Raw genomic sequence first — 19,771 nt, 5'->3', positions numbered from 1 at the left:
AAATATTCACAGTTTGTTTAACCTTGCTTTCCAAATTATGCGATAAGATTTTTCCTTCCATGAAACATATACCCTTATAAAAGCTTTGAAAGCATTAAACAAAATCCTTGGATTGTTTTGACTATTTGAAGAAAAATATCTCAAACCTCAAAATCCATATCGCTGATTTAACAATGAAGCATTAAAATACCTTAAGCAATCTGGTCTATTTCTAGACCATTTCATATGTACATGTATATAGATTAGTATTGAAACACTTTATGAGTTACATGTGGCTGTGAAATTTTACCTTGTAATGTCTGTAAACACTGTCCTGTTTTGATATCCCAGATTTTGACCGTGGAATCTGCATTCCCAGACACAAGAATGTTGTCTTTGAGTTCCATTCCGCTTGTTAATGACTGGTGACCTGTTAATGTGTGAATGCAATTTCCTGTTTCCACATCCCAAACTCGGATTGAAGTGTCAAGAGATCCACTCACCACATGGATACCATCAAACTATGAGAAAAGAAGTTTACATATATCAACATATTTATATTTTCCCCAAATTGTGATTATTCTTAGTTGCCTAATTCAATTCACAGTTTTATCTCTTCAGAATAAGTTGATACAATCTGTGAATAGTCTGATATTACCAAGTTCAATACATATTAAAGAGAATGTATGCCATCCCAAAGTTACCAAAATTATCAATTTTTTTTGCTAAGGATAAGTACTTTGCTTCAGGAAACTACTTCCTACTCATTTGGAACAAGAAGTCAATTTTGTGACATGGAGTAACTTTTCATCATAAAAATAAAGTTCAGAGCATATGTGCCTCCATTATTTATAGGAGGAAGTGAAACCTGGAACAATGTTATCATGGTGAAAATTATTCCCATATATTTAAGTTTAATATGATTTAAACAAGGTGCAAGATTTATTTTCTAATATCTACTAACAGGCTGAAAACCATTCCTGCTCACCTATAATTCTATGTTGGAAAGGCATACTACAATATAGGCCACATTAATGCATATTTTCTTTCATTCCTATGTCATATTTAGATTTCAAAAAGCATTCAAATTGGAAGCATTTGCCCTTTTTATAAAAGAAAGCTAGTAGATATGGGTTACTAATGATAAAACAGACCATATTCTCAACTATATTTAACTAAAAATGACGATGATTAGCTGAATTAAAAGTCAACACAATTTAAAATTCTCTATTATAAAGTTAGAATTTGAACATAAATATTTTTGAAGCCATTCTGGCTACATGTTTTATTTATAACAAATATTCTATATTCCTAATGGACAAATGGATGGAATGGCCTTTTTCTTAAAAATATACCTTTTTCACTAAATTGCTAAGTCATATTGCAATAGAGAAATTTTAACAAGGTGTACTTTTATTTAGAAAGTTCCCTGTCAGAGAAAACATCCTTAGATACACACTATGTCAGCCTTTTAGTAGTCTGGCTAAAAGCATCAAGAAAATTTGGTCATGACTAGCGTATCCCAGTGATTTCCAAGGATTAGTTTAAACCTGACAGTCTGGATGCAATCCACTCAATCAATAAAAATATAAAATGTTAAATTTTATTATGACAAGAATGCCTAATAATTTGAAGATTGCTTAATAATTTTAAGATTGTTCCTTTAATATTAAGAAGTACATTTGCAAATAAACAGATTTAAATACATACTATAAAACCAAATTAAAAAGATTTTTGTCCTTCCCAAAAGCTGGATTTACACATTTATTATTCTATAACCAAAGAATCTTACACATTTATAAAGCTTGTTTTTAAAAAGTTCAAATGTTTCACTATTGCACAATAGTTTATTCCTTTCCTCTCTATACGTTATCAACTCTGGGTAACTTTTGAAAAAGTTTTCTATTAGTTAATGAGAAGAATTATAACCCCTTACTTTAGTCTCCACTGCAAAAGGAGATGGGTGAGACACATACCAAAATTAACCATTTCAACAGTATGATAAGAGAACTGGAAGTTGGAAAAGGGGCGTTGTCTTACCTGAACACCTTTTCTCAGCAGGATGATGTAGAATCCACCGGATGGGTTATTACAGCCTTCCTGCTCAGCAGACTAGGTCAGAACTTTGGCCACGCCCCTCCTTTGGGTGTGACTCCCAGTTTTGACAAGGCGAAGCAGCTCTGACGAATTCAACGTAATGGCTCCATTTGTTATACACCTGCCTAGACTATCTGCGCGGGAGGGTGTGGATTCTACATCATCCTGCTGAGAAAAGGCGTTCAGGTAAGACAACGCCCCTTCTCCAGCAGGATGGCTGTAGAATCCACCGGATGGGACATACCAAAGCCCTCATGTCCCCTCGGGAGAGTCTAGGCTCTTGAACCTTGAGAAGAAACCTGTTGAAGTACACGCCTGCCAAACGCAGCATCAGCCGCCACAAAGGCATCTACACGGTAATGTCTGACACACGCCGAAGGAGAAGACCATGTTGCAGCTCTGCAAATCTCCTCCACCGAAGCCTGCGTGGACCATGCGGCCGACAAGGCAGTGCTGCGTGTTGAGTGAGCCGTAACGTGCGAAGGAACGGGGATTGACTGAGAAGAATAGGCTCAAGTTATACAAGCCCTAATTCACCTACCTATGGTTGAAGAAGAAACCTTCTTCCCCATGGCCAAAGGTTGGAAAGATACAAATAGGGCCTCCGACTTATGAAAGGATGAAGTACGCTTCACATAGTAACGCAGAGCCCTGCGTACATCTAACTTATGCTATTGACGTTCCAACCTGTGCGTGGGATTGGGACAGAAATTGGGAAGGATTAGCTCCTCAGATCTGTGAAAGATAGTGTTAACCTTTGGAATGAATGAGGGGTCCAGTCTAAGGACCACCCTGTCCTCAAAGAAGATGCATAGATCCTCCCTGACTGACAGCGCGGCTAATTCCGAGATCCATCTAGCCGAGGTAATAGCCACTAGAAACGCTACCTTTAAAGACAAGAAGTGGAGAAAACATGAAGTGAGAGGTTCAAACGGAGACGATGTCAAAGCCTGCAGCACCTTGGTTAAGTCCCAAGAAGGATACCGATGTATGACGGGAGGTCTGGTGTTGACCGCTCCCTTTAGAAAGGCACTGATTGCTGGATGTTGCGACAAGGGACCAGAATTGTCGCAGGAAAGGACCGTTGAAAGGGCCGCTAGTTGCCTTCGGATAGTACTGAATAACAAACCCTTATTCAAACCTTCCAACAAATAATCGAGGATATTTGGAATAGTGACCGAGAGTGGTGCTAACTTATGTATAAAACACCACTTGCAGAATCCCCTCCATGTGGCGTCATAGATCCTGTTTGTCGAAAGGCGTCTCGATGCTTGTATCATCGAGATCACCCCGGACGAATAAGACTGCCTGGCTAAACCTTCCCGCTCAAGTGCCAAGCGGCTAGTTGTAGCCACTGCGGGTCGGGATGTAGAAGGTTGCCCTGGCTGAGGACTACTTGGTCCAGAGGGATCTTCCACAGGGGTGATATTGAGAGATCCACAAGGTCGGCAAACCACGGACACTGTGGCCAATGTGGAGCAATCAAGACTACCTCTGCTCCTTCCAGGATCAGCTTGCGTATGGTCGCCGGTATCAGAGGAAGTGGTGGGAAGGCGTACAGGAGCTGCGCCGACCACCGACATCGAAGAGCATCCGTTCCCTCCCTTCCCCTTGTCGGAAACCTGGAGAAGAACCTGGGGAGCTGTGTGTTTGTCGGGGTGGCAAATACGTCCAGATGCAGTCACCCGAACCTCAGTGAGATCTCCTCGAACAGAGACAGATCCAGTTGCCATTCCGCATGGTCCACCTTGGCTCTGCTCAGAGAGTCTGCTTGACGATTTGCCTTCCCTGAAATATGTTCCGCCCTGATGGAACCCAAATTTGACTCCGCCCAAAGACCCAGGGCCGATGCTTCTCGCATCAGTTCCCAGGACCGGATCCCTCCTTCTTTGTTGACGTGGGCCTTTGCTGCCACGTTGTCGGTCAGGACGAGGACATGCTTCCCCTTTACTAGAGGAGAGAATTGAAGAAGCGCTAGGTGTATGGCCCGGAGTTCGAACCAATTGATATTGTGGGCAAGGTCCAAGCGAGACCACTGTCCCTGGGCCAGATGGGTCCCCAGGTGAGCTCCCCAACTGGCTGCTATGACTGCTAATATCTTTGTGAAGACCCTTGGGGCTGAGGATAGACCGAAGGGAAGGGCCCTGTACTGGTAATGCCGGTGCGCGTAGCAAAACCTGAAAAACCTGCGATATTGCGGGTGAATGGGAATATGTAGATACGCCTCCATGAGGTCTAATGAAGAGAGGAAGTCTCCCTTCCTGATGCTGGCCAATATGGACCTTAGGGACTGCATCTTGAACCTTGAAATAATTCAGTCCCTTTAGATCCAGTATCGCCCTCCACCCTCCTGAGGCCTTTGGAACCACGAATGGAGTAAAACCCCGTTCCTTCCTGGTCCCTTGGTACTGGTTCTATGGCTTGAATTGTTACCAGATGCGAAATGGCCGAGGCTACCAAGTTTGCCTTGGTAGTGTTCCGGGAGAGTGGACACCTGATGAAGCGGTCTGGTGGGGGAAAATAGAACTCTAGGGTGAGACCGTACTTGATGATCTCTAATACCCAGGCGTCAGAGGTGGTCAGTTCCCAGACGTCGCTGAACCTTTCCCGCTGACCCCCAATGGGAGAGTCCTCCCTGGTGTCACTTGGACCGCCTATAAGGACGGCCTCCCGATCCCCTGAAGGGACGCTTGGACTGGAATTGGCCTCTGGCTCCAGTATTTTGGCGATCCTGGGAACTATCCTGTCTGGAGTAGAAGGATCGCGAGCCTCTTGACCATTCCCAGGATTGCCCTGGTCGAAAGGGCTGTCTCCACTCCCAGGAACCGCTGGGACGGAAACTTTGTTTACGGAACTCTTGTGGAGGTCTCTTGTCCAGTTTTTTAGAAGGATGGATTAGGATCTTGCATTTGTCCTTGCCTTCACTAACGTGTGGATCCAAGATAGATCCAAACAGGAGTGTCCCGCTGTATTTGGACGTGGCCAGGCACCATTTAGCCTTCAAGTCTGTTTTCCAATCTTTCAGCCATAGGGGCCTACGAGAGGCAACCATGGCTGCTATAGATCTTGCAGAATATTTAGTTGAATGTAAGGAAGCGTCAGCCATGTATTGTGACGCGGCCACTAGTTTGGTCAGAGTTTGATGTGTTCTAACCTGATCTGGAGGGACGCTGGCTTGTAGCTCGCGAAGCCACATGATATAAGCTCTGGCGAAGAAGGAGGAAGTTGCCGCCTTGGCCGCCCAGGCCGAGGCCAGGTGTGCCCGACGGAGAGAGAGCTCAAATTTCTTGTCTTCCGCTTTCAGGGCCTCTGCCATGTCCCCTGGAATAGTAGATGTAGAAAACAATGAGATCAGAGGACTATCAACAGTGGGTACCTCCAAAACTGAGGCAAATGAAGGAGAAACGTTAAACAGTTTCTTTTCTACACTGTTAGGAGCAGGTGGAGCTGCCAGCGAGGACCATTGATTTTCCACGGAGGTGCGAAAAACTTCTGGGCAAGGAATATACTTGTCCTTTGCTACCTTCATTGCGAACAGAGGATTAGCTTCCTGACTGATAGAAGGTTTCTCCTCCTGTACAGAAGTGAGATTAACAGTGGTAATTGCCTTGATTAAGAGAGATTTAAAGAGAGAAGGATCAAAGAGGCCTGAAGTTGAGGTCTGCTCAGGAGCAGCCTCCTCATCGTCCGACAATGGCATGTCAGCTATGTCTAGGTCCACCGACTCCGCCTCTCCCAGCTGTGAGGAGGTCTCTGCAACATCTGTAGCGGAAACAGTGGCTATGCCCTTTTTGAGATGGAGGTTGGAAGGTCAGTTGTCCCTTCGAGGACATAAACTGAGTGAATGCATTTTGCATGAAGGGCTGAAATTGAGCAGACCATATATCCTCCTGAGATCTGCCACTAGGGCCAGCCACAGCCGGAATATGGTCTCGTGATGATGCTGATGATGAAGAGCGAGGGGAACCAACCTGCTCAGTTTCCCCCTGAGGAGACCAAGACCTTAGAATTTCCTGAGAAGGAACAAAAGTGGGCTCAGGCATAGGGACCTCCAATGGGGCGGGGGAAACAGTCTCAGCCTCATTGGATCTAAGCCTTTGGGCTCTAGAGAATTGTTTTTCCAATGCCAAATGTCTCCTCAAGGCCTCTTGCTCAGCTGTTTTAGAGGACTCCTTCTGGGAAATATGCTTTGTTTTGGCTCCCCCCCCCCGATTCAGAGGATCTGTGCTTTTGTTGTTGTGGGGGAGGCATTCTGGAGCCCTATGGAGCTGAATGCGAGATGCTGTCTGCCATTGCGAACCAGATATACCGAGTAGGAAATACCTGGAGGTGGGGGGGAAATCCAAGCACGCAGACCAAGTGACAGAGATGGAAAGATCACAATCCTCACTCTGTACAACGCAATGGCCGGACAGTCAGGCGTTTCACCGGAACACCTGTCAGGCCGGTGACAAATGGCACCCTACTAGAGCAGTTGGAAAATAAAGGGTTCTTCCCTCTTGCTCCCTCACCCGGTATTCAGTATTGTTGGTGTAGAAATCACACAGATATGCTGATAGAAGAAGCCAGCTCAGTAAATTGTTGCCAGACTGAGCTTATATTCCCTCCCCCCCAAAATCAGGGGCTGCTGATCCAGACCCCAGGGGTGTCAGAGAGCCTTGCTGTAGGCAAGATGAATGTCCCTTCGCTTAATGGAAGGACAGGGAAACCTCGTGCGATTAGGCCCACCCAAACTGGTGGCTTTGCTAAGATACACTCAAAATGGCACCCGTTGTTTGAGAGCCCTCAAAATGGCGACCGCCAGTGAAAACACGTGTCCAAAATGGTGGCCACGCCCCCTTTCTGGAGTCTCCCCCCCGGGGGAATGGCTTGGGAATGAGAATGGAGCGAAAAAGCCAATTGAGTGGTATTAAAGCTATAGTCAGGAGGACGCGATAGCTCACTTGCTGATTCCGCGGTTCCTCCGAGGCTGGAGTGATGTTATCCGTGCTAACTCCCCAGAACGGGTTCAACAGCCGGAAAAAGCTCTCCGCGCCTGAGCTGCGTGACCTGCAGCTGCTGTTGGTGTCGGTAGCGCTCCGAAAACCGCCCGACACGAAGGGAGTTTGAATATAAGAGCTCCGAGGCTCGAAGCCAGAGCCCGAGCGATCCGAAAGAAGGAGGCTTGAAATCCGAGCGGATAAAGCTGGTAGGAGACAGAGTCTCGCAGCCAAAAGGCCCGGCGCCGGCTACCTTCCCAGTTTGCCAAGAATTTGAACGATGCCAATTAAAGTATGTCCAATTTGCTCAAAGAGATCGAATTACAGAAAAACTTTGCTTTCTAACTTAATCTACCTATGGAGCCTCACAAAATTGCTGCTGCGGAGCTCAAGACTAAGTCAAAACTGGGAGTCACACCCAAAGGAGGGGCGTGGCCAAGTTCTGACCTAGTCTGCTGAGCAGGAAGGCTGTAATAACCCATCCGGTGGATTCTACAGCCATCCTGCTAGAGAATGGAAATTGTGCATTGCTTGTAGACCATGAGTGCCTAACCCTGACATGTATGAATTAATGTGCATGTCTGCATGAATGTGTATGACAGAATGCCAGGTGGCTTGCCCCTTTTGGAATTGTCCTAGTGCTAGCATATTTCACATGTTTTATTATTCTACTGGCCTCTTTCCTTAATTTAAAACAAGCAATTAACCTGGACCAAGCAATTTACCAGACATGTGATAAATGCGAACACATACAGTCATAGCAAATATCCTTTATAGCATGAATTTGTCACTTCTAAAACATATCAAAAAGAGAAAAAGAAAACAACCTCATTTCTTTTAAGATGCTTATAGTTATCAAAAGCTATATCTGACAATGAATATGCGATTCTAATCTGTATTATAAATGAAAAACATGTTTATTTTATTATCAAATCCTTTCATCCATAATAAGTAAGATCAAAAGTTGTTTCAAACCCCGCAAGGTACACTGTCATCATGTAGTGGACTTTATATCTGATCTCTATTAGACAGAATCTAGTAATTGTTACAGAATCTAATATGGTAGTTACTTGTACCAACAGTTGTACACCTCTTCATTTACTAATGATACACCTACCATTCTTTGTAAGCAACCTCTATTATGCTTTGCACTGTATAAATTGATCCATGTCTATGCAAAAGAATAGCCAGATTCAAATCTAGCACTGAAATGTTCACAGCAAAGAAAAGCATAGTCAGTCTTCTTCTCCTTAGGACAACCCATCCCTGACATCCCTGGGTAGCCTTAAGCAAGCAAACAAGATTTCACTCCCAAACATCTAAACTATACTTCATTAAGAGATTCAGAGTTTTCTTATAAATTAGACAGTACAGATTTGTACATGTTAATTAGCTCAGCATAATAATGCCAGCGTCATATCTAATAACTATTTTGTGATATTACAGTCAATATTACAGTCATTGACAACATGTTCTATATTTCACTCTCAAACCTCACGTTCCACAGATGGATGTGCAAATATGCGCACGCGCGCGCACACACACGGGTATACAGATACATCCCTATCTAAGAAGTTATTCTGATAAAGCTACTTGTGGTCCAAAGAAGCTTGCATGATAATAATTTTGCTAGTCTTTACAATATTAGAAAACTCTCTACAATATATGTAGAAATGCTGATTATGTTCTATTATTAAACTGGCTTTCAATGAAGCCTGAAATAGTGGTTATGGACAGCATGCTATGACAAAAGTTTAATTGTTAAAAAATGTGACTTCAAAAACTATAGATCAGATTCTCTAATCTTCACAATACAATTGAAAAATAACAAAAAATTAACCACTGTTAAAATAATTTCATGCTTTGCTGCTTTTTGTACCATGTACAGTAGACATGAATCCAATAAATGAAATATGCAAGAATCTCTTCTATTAAATTGGTTTAAAAATTCATCTCAGTTTAAAACAGTTAAATTTGATTAAATGAAGCAAACAAATCAATAAACTTTCTATTTTACAAGAAATTATATGTTTAAGTGTGTGCACGAAAAAGAAGACAATTAAAGTAAAACTGTTATAACTTTAATGTAACTGTTTTGCAAAGCACTTTCTGTAAACACAAGTTCCACTATTACATGGTTCTTATAATTTATTTCTTGTAATGACGAAAATATCTTTGACACTCTAAGAAATGCTTTAAATGTAAATAGACATTTATTGTCATTAACAGTTTTAATAACCCATCCAATTAAAAGTACTATTCATTTTTTCCATTTAGAAGCTATATTTAAAACCTGCACAGTCCCTCTAAAATCTTTTACTCAATTTGTTAGTAACTTATTAGAAAAAATATTTACAGATCTTTCTGTAACACAAGAGAACACCATAATAATACATAATAAACATCCCTATTCATTCTCAATGGTTATTATTAATTGCATAAATCAAATTATTCAATTTTAAAAGATATGCATTAAATTTAGCTCTTTGAGCTAAATTTAAGAAACTCATCTCAAATATACGGATGTGTAGTCAGATGATCTGGCCTGAATTCAAAGACAAATGGCTATGCTCTGATTTTTAATGTCATAATGTAACACAAAAGATTAGATGAATAGGGAAAGGAAGAAAAAGGAAAATACAGAATGTAGAGACTAAATGATTTGATCTCATTAGTTGCCAATACTGTACTGGTTGCTCAGCAAATATTAGGCACCAGTTAATTACTCTTGTTGAATACTGAAGGCACTTAGTACAAAACGCTTACCTGTAATGAATAGACTCTATTAGTATGCCCTTGCAAGGTGTGTAGACAGGTTTCAGTTTCTGGATCCCAAACTTTGACCATGAAATCATAAGCTCCACTAACAACCCTCCTGCCATCATACTGTACACATCGGACTGCAGCTACATGACCCATCAGAACATGTAAACACTGGCCTGTTTCTATGTCCCAAACTCTCAGGGTGGCATCTCGAGACCCACTGACAACTCTAGGAAGTGGAAAAATAAAAATAATGTGGCTGTTTTAGCAGTATTTAGTCCAGATTAAGCAGGCGGTTTGTTTAAGCACACATTTAAATCAACCCAACTTATAGATAGGATGATAAAAACTATTTAACTGAAATATTAAACTAATTTTTAGGCTGAAAAAAATATATATATTTGCAGTAAGTTCTGGGATTTCAGAAATAAATTGTCTTCATCAGGAGATATGGAATTTAGTAACAAATTAAAATATAAAGACTCAGATTAAGACTCTTAAAATGTGTCCTCTAAAAATCTTTATACTGGTAGTTCTCGACTTATGACCACAATTGAGCCCAAAATTTAGGTGCTAAGCAAGACAATTGTTAAGTGAGTTTTGCCCCATTTTATGACTTTTCTTGCCACAGTTGTTAAGTGAATTACTGTAGTTGTTAAATTAGTAACATAGTTGTTAAGTGAAACTGGCTTCCCCACTGACTTTGCTTGTCAGAAAGTCACAAAAGATGATCAAAAGGCCCCTCGGACACTGCAATAATCATAAATATGAGCAAGCTGCCAAGCATCTCAATGTTGATCATGTGACCATGGGGATGCTACAAAAGTCATAAGTGTGAAAAACAGTCATAAGTCACTTTTTCAGTATTGTTGAAACTTTGAATAGTCATTAAAAAATTAGTTCTAAGTCGAGGACTACCTGTATTTTTCTTCTATTTAATATCACACTATTTTACTTTATTGGAACACCTGATTACAAAATATTCATATTGATCATGATCCCAGGTTTAAACTACCTGCATGCATCATACCTTTTAATAATGAACTGAAAGTAGCTGCTTTTGTATATTGATCTGCCTTATATTTTAATATCTTGACTTAGAAACTATAACTGTCTACCTTCTTTGCAAGCAAATGTGCAAAGTACCATATATGCCGGCATATTAGGCGACCCTGCGTATAAGACGACCCCCGTCTTTATAGCCGGGCTGCATTCCTAGAACGTCGTCTTATACGCCGGAAACTACCAGTATTTCCGGCGTATAAGACGACTCGGCATATAAGACGACCCCGGTCTTTGGCGCCGATTTCAGCACTCGCGGAAGTCGTCTTATACGCCGGCATTTACAGTACTTAATACAAATAGATATTACAGTAGAATAAAAGAAAACAGCAGGAAGAGGCTTTATATTGAATAATTAAATTGAGCGGTATTCTATCTCATCTTTTTGTATTTTTTGCATCCTCCTTTTTCTTAGGAAACTTTTTGTTTTTGATTTTCCTGCATTTGTACATAAATGAAAGAATAAAATGTATAATGCATAGTAGTTTATTTATATTTACAAGTTATCTAATATTTTTCTATTAAATATAAAACTTCAGTACAACAAAGTTTTATACAGTACATTAAAAATAATACTTAAATATCAGATTATGTTTGTTACATTTCAAACAAAGTATGCAAGATAAATGCTTACCTTTTTTCATGGAGATGCATGCAACGCACAGTTGAGGTATGCCCATATAATGTATGTATACATTCTCCAGTCTCTGCATTCCACACTTTGAGGGTCCGATCTGTAGATCCACTGATGATTATATTGTCCCTCATCTGTGAAGACCAGACTCCACCTGTATGTCCAACAAGTGTTCTTAAACACTGAAAATAGACAATTAATCTGGTTATTATTTAGACAAAGTCAACAAAAGACAAATGAAGTAGTATATTATTATTGCACATAGTAATATTCTGCATTCTTCAGGCTGATACCTGAAATAGGGAACTCAGTTATGTGGTAACATCAATGCAATAATTTTCTAGTGCCCTCACTGGCCTTCTTCAATTGTCCTATTATATACAGTGGGGCAAAAAAGTATTTAGTCAGCCACCAATTGTGCAAGTTCTCCCACTTAAAAAGATGAGAGAGGTCTGTAATTGTCATCATAGCTAGACCTCAACTATCAGAGACAAAATAAGAAAACAAATCCAGACAATCACACTGTCTGATTTGGAAAGAATTTAAGTATTTGGGCAATATCAAAAGTTCATCTCAATACTCTGTTATATATCCTTTGTTGGCAATGACAGAGGTCAAACGTTTTCTGTAAGTCTTCACAAGGTTGGCACACACTGTTGCGGGTATGTTGGCCCATTCCTCCATGCAGATCTCCTCTAGAGCAGTGATGTTTTGGGGCTGTCGCTGGGCAACACAGACTTTCAACTCCCTCCAAAGGTTTTCTATGGGGTTGAGATCTGGAGACTGGCTAGGCCACTCCAGGATCTTGAAATGCTTCTTACGAAGCATTCGTTGCCCGGGCTGTGTGTTTGGGATCATTGTCATGCTGAAAGACCCAGCCACATTTCATCTTCAATGCCCTTGATGATGAAAGGAGGTTTGCACTCAAAATCTCACGATACATGACCCCATTCATTCTTTCCTGTACACGGATCAGTCATCCTGGTCCCTTTGCAGAGAAACAGCACCAAAGCATGATGTTGCCACCCCATGCTTCACAGTAGGTATGGTGTTCTTTGGATGCAACTCAGCATTCTCTCTCCTCCAAACGCGACGAGTTGTGTTTCTACCAAACAGTTCTACTTTGGTTTCATCTGACCATAGGACATTCTCCCAACCCTCTTCTGGATCATCCAAATGCTCTCTAGCAAACTTCAGACGGGCCCGGACATGTACTGGCTTAAGCAGGGGGACACGTCTGGCACTGCAGGATCTGAGTCCCTGGCGGCATAATGTGTTACTGATGGTTGCCTTTGTTACGTTGGTCCCAGCTCTCTGCAGGTCATTCACTAGGTTCCCCCGTGTGGTTCTGAGATTTTTGCTCACCGTTCTTGTGATCATGTTGACCCCACGGGGTGAGATCTTGCGTGGAGCCCCAGATCGAGGGAGATTATCAGTGGTCTTGTATGTCTTCCATTTTCTAATTATTGCTCCCACAGTTGATTTCTTCAATCAAGCTGCTTGCCTATTGCAGATTCAGTCTTCCCAGCATGATGCAGGTCTACAATTTTGTTTCTGGTGTCCTTCGACAGCTCTTTGGTCTTCATCATAGTGGAGTTTGGAGTGTGACTGTTTGAGGTTGTGGGCAGGTGTCTTTTATACTGATAACAAGTTCAAACAGGTGCCATTAATACAGGTAATGAGTGGAGGACAGAGGAGCCTCTTAAAGAAGTTGTTACAGGTCTGTGAGAGCCAGAAATCTTGCTTGTTTGTAGGTGACCACATACTTATTTTCCACCATAATTTGCAAATAAATTCTTTCCAAATCAGACAATGTGATTGTCTGGATTTGTTTTCTCATTTTGTCTCTGATAGTTGAGGTCTACCTATGATGACAATTACAGGCCTCTCTCATCTTTTTAAGTGGGAGAACTTGCACAATTGGTGGCTGACTAAATACTTTTTTGCCCCACTGTACAAATGGATTACTGGAACTGTACCAGCAAGTTAGCCATGATGCATTCAAATACATACTTGATTTGAATCTGACATAGGAACAGCACAAAGCTGTATGTTATTGCAATATGTGCAAGAAAGAAACAGCTTGCTTTTTCATGTTACTTTATCTTCAAACTCTGTTTTTTGTTGTTGTCAGGACTAACTTATATCCCTGGAGGAGGGGGCTCATGAACCCATGGGTTGCTCACCTGTTGGGAGGGTTCATAATTCTATGAAAATAAGAGTAGAATTACAGTAGTTTCTATACTTATACTACAGATCTATATTATACTACCAAGATGGGTTGATATATTAATTTGAACCAGCAATTGAGGAGATAATTTTATGCACAAATTCCATATGGATTATCTTAAATTAGAGAGAGAGAGAGAGAGAGAGAGAGAGAGAGAGAGAGAGAGAGAGAGAGAGAGAGAGAGAGAACGAACGAGAGAAAACTAGAGATAGACAAACAGCATTACTTGAAAATAGCTTTTAAATTTTTTTGCTTGAATAATTTTAAAAGATTCATAATCTTTATAAACTGCAACTCATACAACATTTTGGCCAGTGACCTAATTTTAAAAGTTAAAGTGTGGCTGGTATATACAGTATTTGCCCTTTGCCTTGGTTAGCAAAATATTCTGAATGGCCCTATTGCTTCTTTGGACAATTTCTGCTACTAATTTTAGTTGTGCTAGAAATATGATAGGCAATTTAATTGAAATTGAAAAGTGCACAGTATTTTAAATATAATGGTTTTCAAATAGGTATTTCCCAGACTGTAATAAATGAAATGGGTTAAATTCTAGTAATGCTGAATTTGGTTTTGCTTGGTAGCTTAAAGGCCACCCTAGAGATAGTCTTAATTCTAGTGAACAAAGCTAAATGAATTAGATACATCATCTTCTGAATAGGAGACACACAAATTATTCTAAATAAATATATATTTAAGTATTATTTCAATTAAATTAAATACCACATTCTATCTGTAACATTGCATTTTTTCTGTTTATGCACTACAATTATGTTAAATAATTTGGGGGGGGACAGGGTATCAGCTATGTGAGAATACAAGAACGGCTAACATGCTGCCAATGACAATACTGGATTCACATAAAAGAATAGTACATGTACAGTATAGTACAATATATGATGTTGATCTCCACTTCAAGATTACAGTGATCAAGTAACACTGCTCAAGTAGTTCACAGTTTTGCATAATAAATTATGGATTATGGACCTTACAACTCCAGGCTTTGGTTTTTGTTCCCCATCTTGCATGATTGCCTGCTCTGTTATAAAGCAGAATACCACATTCCTATATATTAGTAAGGGAACTCTGGTTTAAAATGGGAGTAAAGTAAATAGAAAAGTGCAGAGATGAAATAGAACTATGCATTATGAATACCAGATTGAGCTACAGAAAGCATGTTTTACAAAGCAAGGAACATATTTAAGATGATCTTTATTAAAATGCAGTAAACATATTTATTTACCTTTCCTGTAACTGCTGACCAAACCTTTAATGTATTATCATCAGAACCACTGACTATTCGGTTACCACAGAACTGTAGACATGTGATTACATGATCATCATGACCTTTGAGCACCTAGCAATATAAAAAAAACCACACATCTCAGACAAAAATAGAATTGATTATACCATTAAAATAAAAATTGTAGTTCTTATTGTTTTTAATTAGGATATATTTCTCCTAATATTACAAAACATATTTTTATTTAGTTTTCAGCTGTTTAATCCAGTTTATCTATGTGAACAAGTAGCAATCAACTCATAGCAATATTGTAATATATAACATGATTTATCTTTCCATGCTTCCTTCTAGTACCATTTTGCTACTATTAATTGTGACTCCATTTTGTGTGTGCCTTTCCATATATACAGACTGTTTCAAATGGGCAACATTACAAATTCAACTGAGTCTCTGTTGACTTTTTACTAACCTGATATCTGGATTTCATTACTCATTGGATTGGAAAAGAAGAAAAAAGAGGCAATCCCATTGTGAAATTAGACAAAAAGATTTGGCTCAAAAAGCATTCTCCACTGTTCATTGGTGAAAAAATTTACATACTTTTTCCATAAAAGTTAAAATGGCATTCACAATGTCTATGTAAACTTCCATATGATCACATTTGCATATGCAAGTTCCTTACTAGTTCTTCCTTTAGAGGAACTAATATATCTAAAGTTGCTTAATTTTATAGGACTGAATTATATGCCTGCAGACAATGCTGTGATTTAACATAGATTAAAGAATGCTATTTTTCCTTTCTGATAAGCCCCAGTATCCCTCAAAAATTTCTGTATCTTAATCAAACATTTTGAAGACAAATCTCTTATATTATGGCTTTTGAAAATATTGTAATAAAATAATGCCTAACTGAATTTCTCTCCACTAAGATATAGCAACACAGTTTTCATTGTCTCCTACAGTTATGGGCTAATCTGGGTCTTAGAAACAAATAAATTTAACTGAAAAGGCCACAAAATTAACGTCTGTAGCGATTATTTACACAGCAGAATATTTGGCAGTATGATTATTCTATTAGTACAATCTGGCAATATTAAGTTTATTGTTCATTTTCATCTTAATGACATGTTAAGGTAGGACATGTATATATTCCTAGAAGATTCTTGCAGCAATCTGTTGAGGTTTGAAAACAACTGGAGATTTTGCTTTTCAATCTAACTTTGTTAAATATTTTCCTAGTTCGAATTATTAGTACTTAATCTTTGAGATATCATGACCAAAATTCAAGTTCCATAATAGTATTAACCATAATACTATTAAGTAGCATATATTTACAGTCATACCCAATTTTGTTAATACACATTAAACTGCAGGTATAACTTAAGTGGATGCCTTAGCACAGTGGTTCTCAACCTATGGGTCACGACCCCTTTGGGGGTCGAACGACCCTTTCATTGGGGACGCCTAAGATCATCCGAAAACACATATTTCCGATGGTCTTAGGAACCGAGACATCGTTCCTCTATCCGTCTCAGCACGGCTTTGAGCTGGGGGCCGTTGCAGCGCCAGATTCATTTCCATCTCCTAAAGGAGGCTGAACTAAGCTCTGCCGGCACTGTTGCCCTCTTGGCTCTCTCTCTCTCTCTCTTGCTCTCTCCCTCTCCCCGCCTGGGCACTTCTCCAACCAGGCTGGGCGGAGCCGGCGGAACGGCCTTCCTACCCCCCCTCCCCGGCCAGCTGGAGCCGGGCAGGCTGGCGACCTTTGGAAATGAGGCGAGGACAGGTGAGGCGCGCTGAGCCCCGGGCGCGGCGGATGAGTGGGTGGTGTCGGTGCACGCTTGGAGAGCCCTTAGGGATGGGGGTCACCACAACATGAGGAACTGTATTAAAGGGTCGCAGCATTAGGAAGGTTGAGAATCACTGCCTTAGCATATTAAAGGAGCACCTGTAACTATTTGCATAGTACACAAAAGGATAACACCATTGCAGCTGATTATTTTATTGTTATATCTTGCATGCTATAATTTGCCTTATTTTTAGAACTATTTAGTAAGACCCTGATAATTATAGAAATCCCTAAAAAAGCAAGTATCTCTTAATGTTGGATATTATACCTGTTAGGGAGCCTCTGGAAGAGAGGCCAATAAGGTATAGAGAAGCTTCTATTATTCAAAAAAATTGATGTGCCCTGAGCAGTTTTACCTATTATAATTTCTAACTTGAATTTCTCAGTAAGTAACATTGAAAACTGAACATAGCTCACTTTTAAATTCAATTTTTGTGTTAATTTTGTGAAAATTAACATATAAATGGAAGCATTTATACTTTTTGTATATGATACGCTAAATTGCATGTATGCATTAAAATGGATATAACTGCCAGCATATCAAGAAATAAGAAACTTGTTTTGAGCTGTAATACATATAACATGTGAGCGAAAAAAATAATAAAATACAAAATATTGAAGCTGAACTTTTTGCAAATTATTTGAACAAAGTTAGATTCTTAAATATTAAAAATAATCAGAACAGACCAATACTAAGATGTGATTTTACTATATTCATAATATAATAGTCTCTTCAAGAATGGTTGGTTACCTTAGGAGATTTAAGTTCACCTCGCCGCCAGTTAGTATCAATTCTGTGCTGTCTGATGTAAGCACTTTTCCATGGGCTATGAATAAAGCCCGGCTTTATTACTTTTCTCCTCTTGATATGTAAAGGCTCATCAATTCCTATATATTTTAAACAAACCCAAAATGATGTTAGTTGCATGTTTTATTACTCTCCCTTTCCAAAATGATAAATTATTGCCAATTGTGTAACAGTCTTAGTGACATCTCACCTGTTTGTCATGCAACTCAAAACTATTCTATCTTCCATCCAATTTATCATAAAGCCTTATACTAGAACCCCTATTTACCTCTGTTATTTCAAATATCTCATTTACACTTTTTTAAATGAAATATTTACTATTCTCTATATAATAGCTGAGCTGCTGTTCCTCATTTTCAAGCTTTATATATGATCTACAGGAACATGAGGCACATCTCTTTCAGTTTTTTGAATCTACAAACAAAAGGTTCAGCAGCATTCAATTGAATTCTAGTATTCCAGCCTTGAATACCAGAATTCATATTTATTGGCTTGTTTGATTTAACAAAGCAAGTTAACATATATTTGGAACTGGTTTTTGGGTGAAATATAAACATTCAAAATAATGATATTTCCATAACCAAAGGCATTTTTTCAATGAATCTCAGAACTTAAAAAAATTAACCTTACCTTCTTCTCTACACTTCTCTCTCCATAAAAGATTGTCTTCTGCCAGAATTCTCCAGTATCGACATGTCTGTGCTGCCTGCAGCAAGTCCTTGGGATCCAGGAAAGAAAGCACATATAGAGCCAGCTACAAAAATTTTAAAAAAAGTGGAAGTTGAAACTCATTGAAATAATTAGGTAATTTACTATGCCTCATATATTCACTTATATAATCAATAAAGAGTGATTATAACACAACATGCATAATACCTATATCTTGCCAACTTCTCCAAAATCTCAAGAAACATCCTTGAATTTGAGAGGTTTCTACAAATACTACCTACTACTACTACTGATGTGGAGTCCTTGGTACTCTCTGTTTGCCTGCGGATGTTTCATTACCTTGCTGGGTACATCATCAATATGAGTGTGTATGGAGTTTGCGCCTGGATTAATATTCAGTAGCTTGCCCTAACAGTTTTGGTGAGGATGTGGTTTTGGCATTGGTAGTTCTTTGATTAGAGTATTGTTTTCTGCTTGACTGTTTCTCTGAAGGGAAATTCCAGCTTATCTGGTGTTATCTGTTGTAGGGATGTGTTATGACCTTTTGTTTCCTTCTTAATTTTTATATTGTCTTGTTTGAATAGTGTCCTAAATATGGTTTATTTCTATGTGTCTACTTATGGCTGATTTGTCTGAATGCTAAGCTTTCAGGAATTCTCTAGTGTTTTTGGATTTAGATTGATCTAGGATGCTCACGAACCAGCTTGCTCAAGAGCCAAATTATAGCCAGTAGCTTATAAACCAGTAGATCAGCATTAGACACAAAACCAGCTAGGTAATCTTGGGCTCAGTTAGAATTCTTTGCAGTCTTAGCAGCAGTATTAAACACCATAGGAATTACCATAGAGATCCAAGAAAACATAAGGCAAACAATCATACCACAGATCAGAAGAATTCTGAAGCAGAGCCAATTCAAAGCAGAGGACAGAGCAACCCTCAAAAACCTGAAGAAGGACCAAACCATCACCATCCTCCCAGAAAACAAAGGCCAACTATGATTATCATGGACAGAATGCATACAAAAATCCAAAGAATTACTGAAAGACAAAGAAACCTACATCTCAGTAAATACCAACCCAACACTGCACAACTCAATTAAGAGAAGCCTCGACAACCTAACCAAGAAAAGTCAAATCAAAAAAGAACAGTGGTGGATGAAAAGCAGTGGACTCATCCTGCCACTCTTCTATGGACATCCAAAAATATACAAGCTGAAATATTTCTTTGTCTAATTATATTATTACCAGGGATCCCAACATACAATATTGGCAAAGAACTTACAAACAAGTTTGGATATCTTATATTGGAAAGTGATAGTTTCAACTCTCCATTATAGTGCCTCCAGAAAATCAAAGAGCTAAAAGTAGACGCTCATGAAATTATAGTTTCAACATCATAGCATTTATATGTCCATAGATCCAGAACTAATGGCAGCAGCACTATACAACATGTACAACCTAA

The 19,771-nt window shown here is 39.5% G+C and overlaps 1 protein-coding gene across 5 annotated transcripts in view; it reads right to left on the bottom strand.

Moving 5' to 3' along the window:
- FBXW7 (F-box and WD repeat domain containing 7) overlaps nt 1-19,771 on the bottom strand; it is a 133,336-nt gene that overhangs the window by 3,216 nt on the left and 110,349 nt on the right. For 4 of the 5 annotated variants that reach the window (XM_039365577.1, XM_039365574.1, XM_039365579.1 and 1 more), the window contains 6 exons: nt 18,272-18,395; nt 17,585-17,721; nt 14,988-15,101; nt 11,515-11,696; nt 9,822-10,047; nt 290-500 (listed from right to left, as the gene is read on the bottom strand). In XM_039365577.1, coding sequence (XP_039221511.1) covers nt 290-500; nt 9,822-10,047; nt 11,515-11,696; nt 14,988-15,101; nt 17,585-17,721; nt 18,272-18,395 — 994 coding nt within the window. The remainder of the gene's footprint in view (nt 1-289; nt 501-9,821; nt 10,048-11,514; nt 11,697-14,987; nt 15,102-17,584; nt 17,722-18,271; nt 18,396-19,771) is intronic. The other variant, XM_039365575.1, reaches the window with a different exon arrangement.

Source organism: Crotalus tigris, unplaced genomic scaffold (assembly GCF_016545835.1).
Source record: "Crotalus tigris isolate CLP2741 ecotype Arizona unplaced genomic scaffold, ASM1654583v1 scf7180000020129.766959, whole genome shotgun sequence".
Classification (NCBI taxonomy): Eukaryota; Metazoa; Chordata; class Lepidosauria; order Squamata; family Viperidae; genus Crotalus; species Crotalus tigris.
The sequence above is the reverse complement of the archived record's forward strand: the minus strand, read 5'-3'. Positions and strand labels throughout refer to the sequence as shown.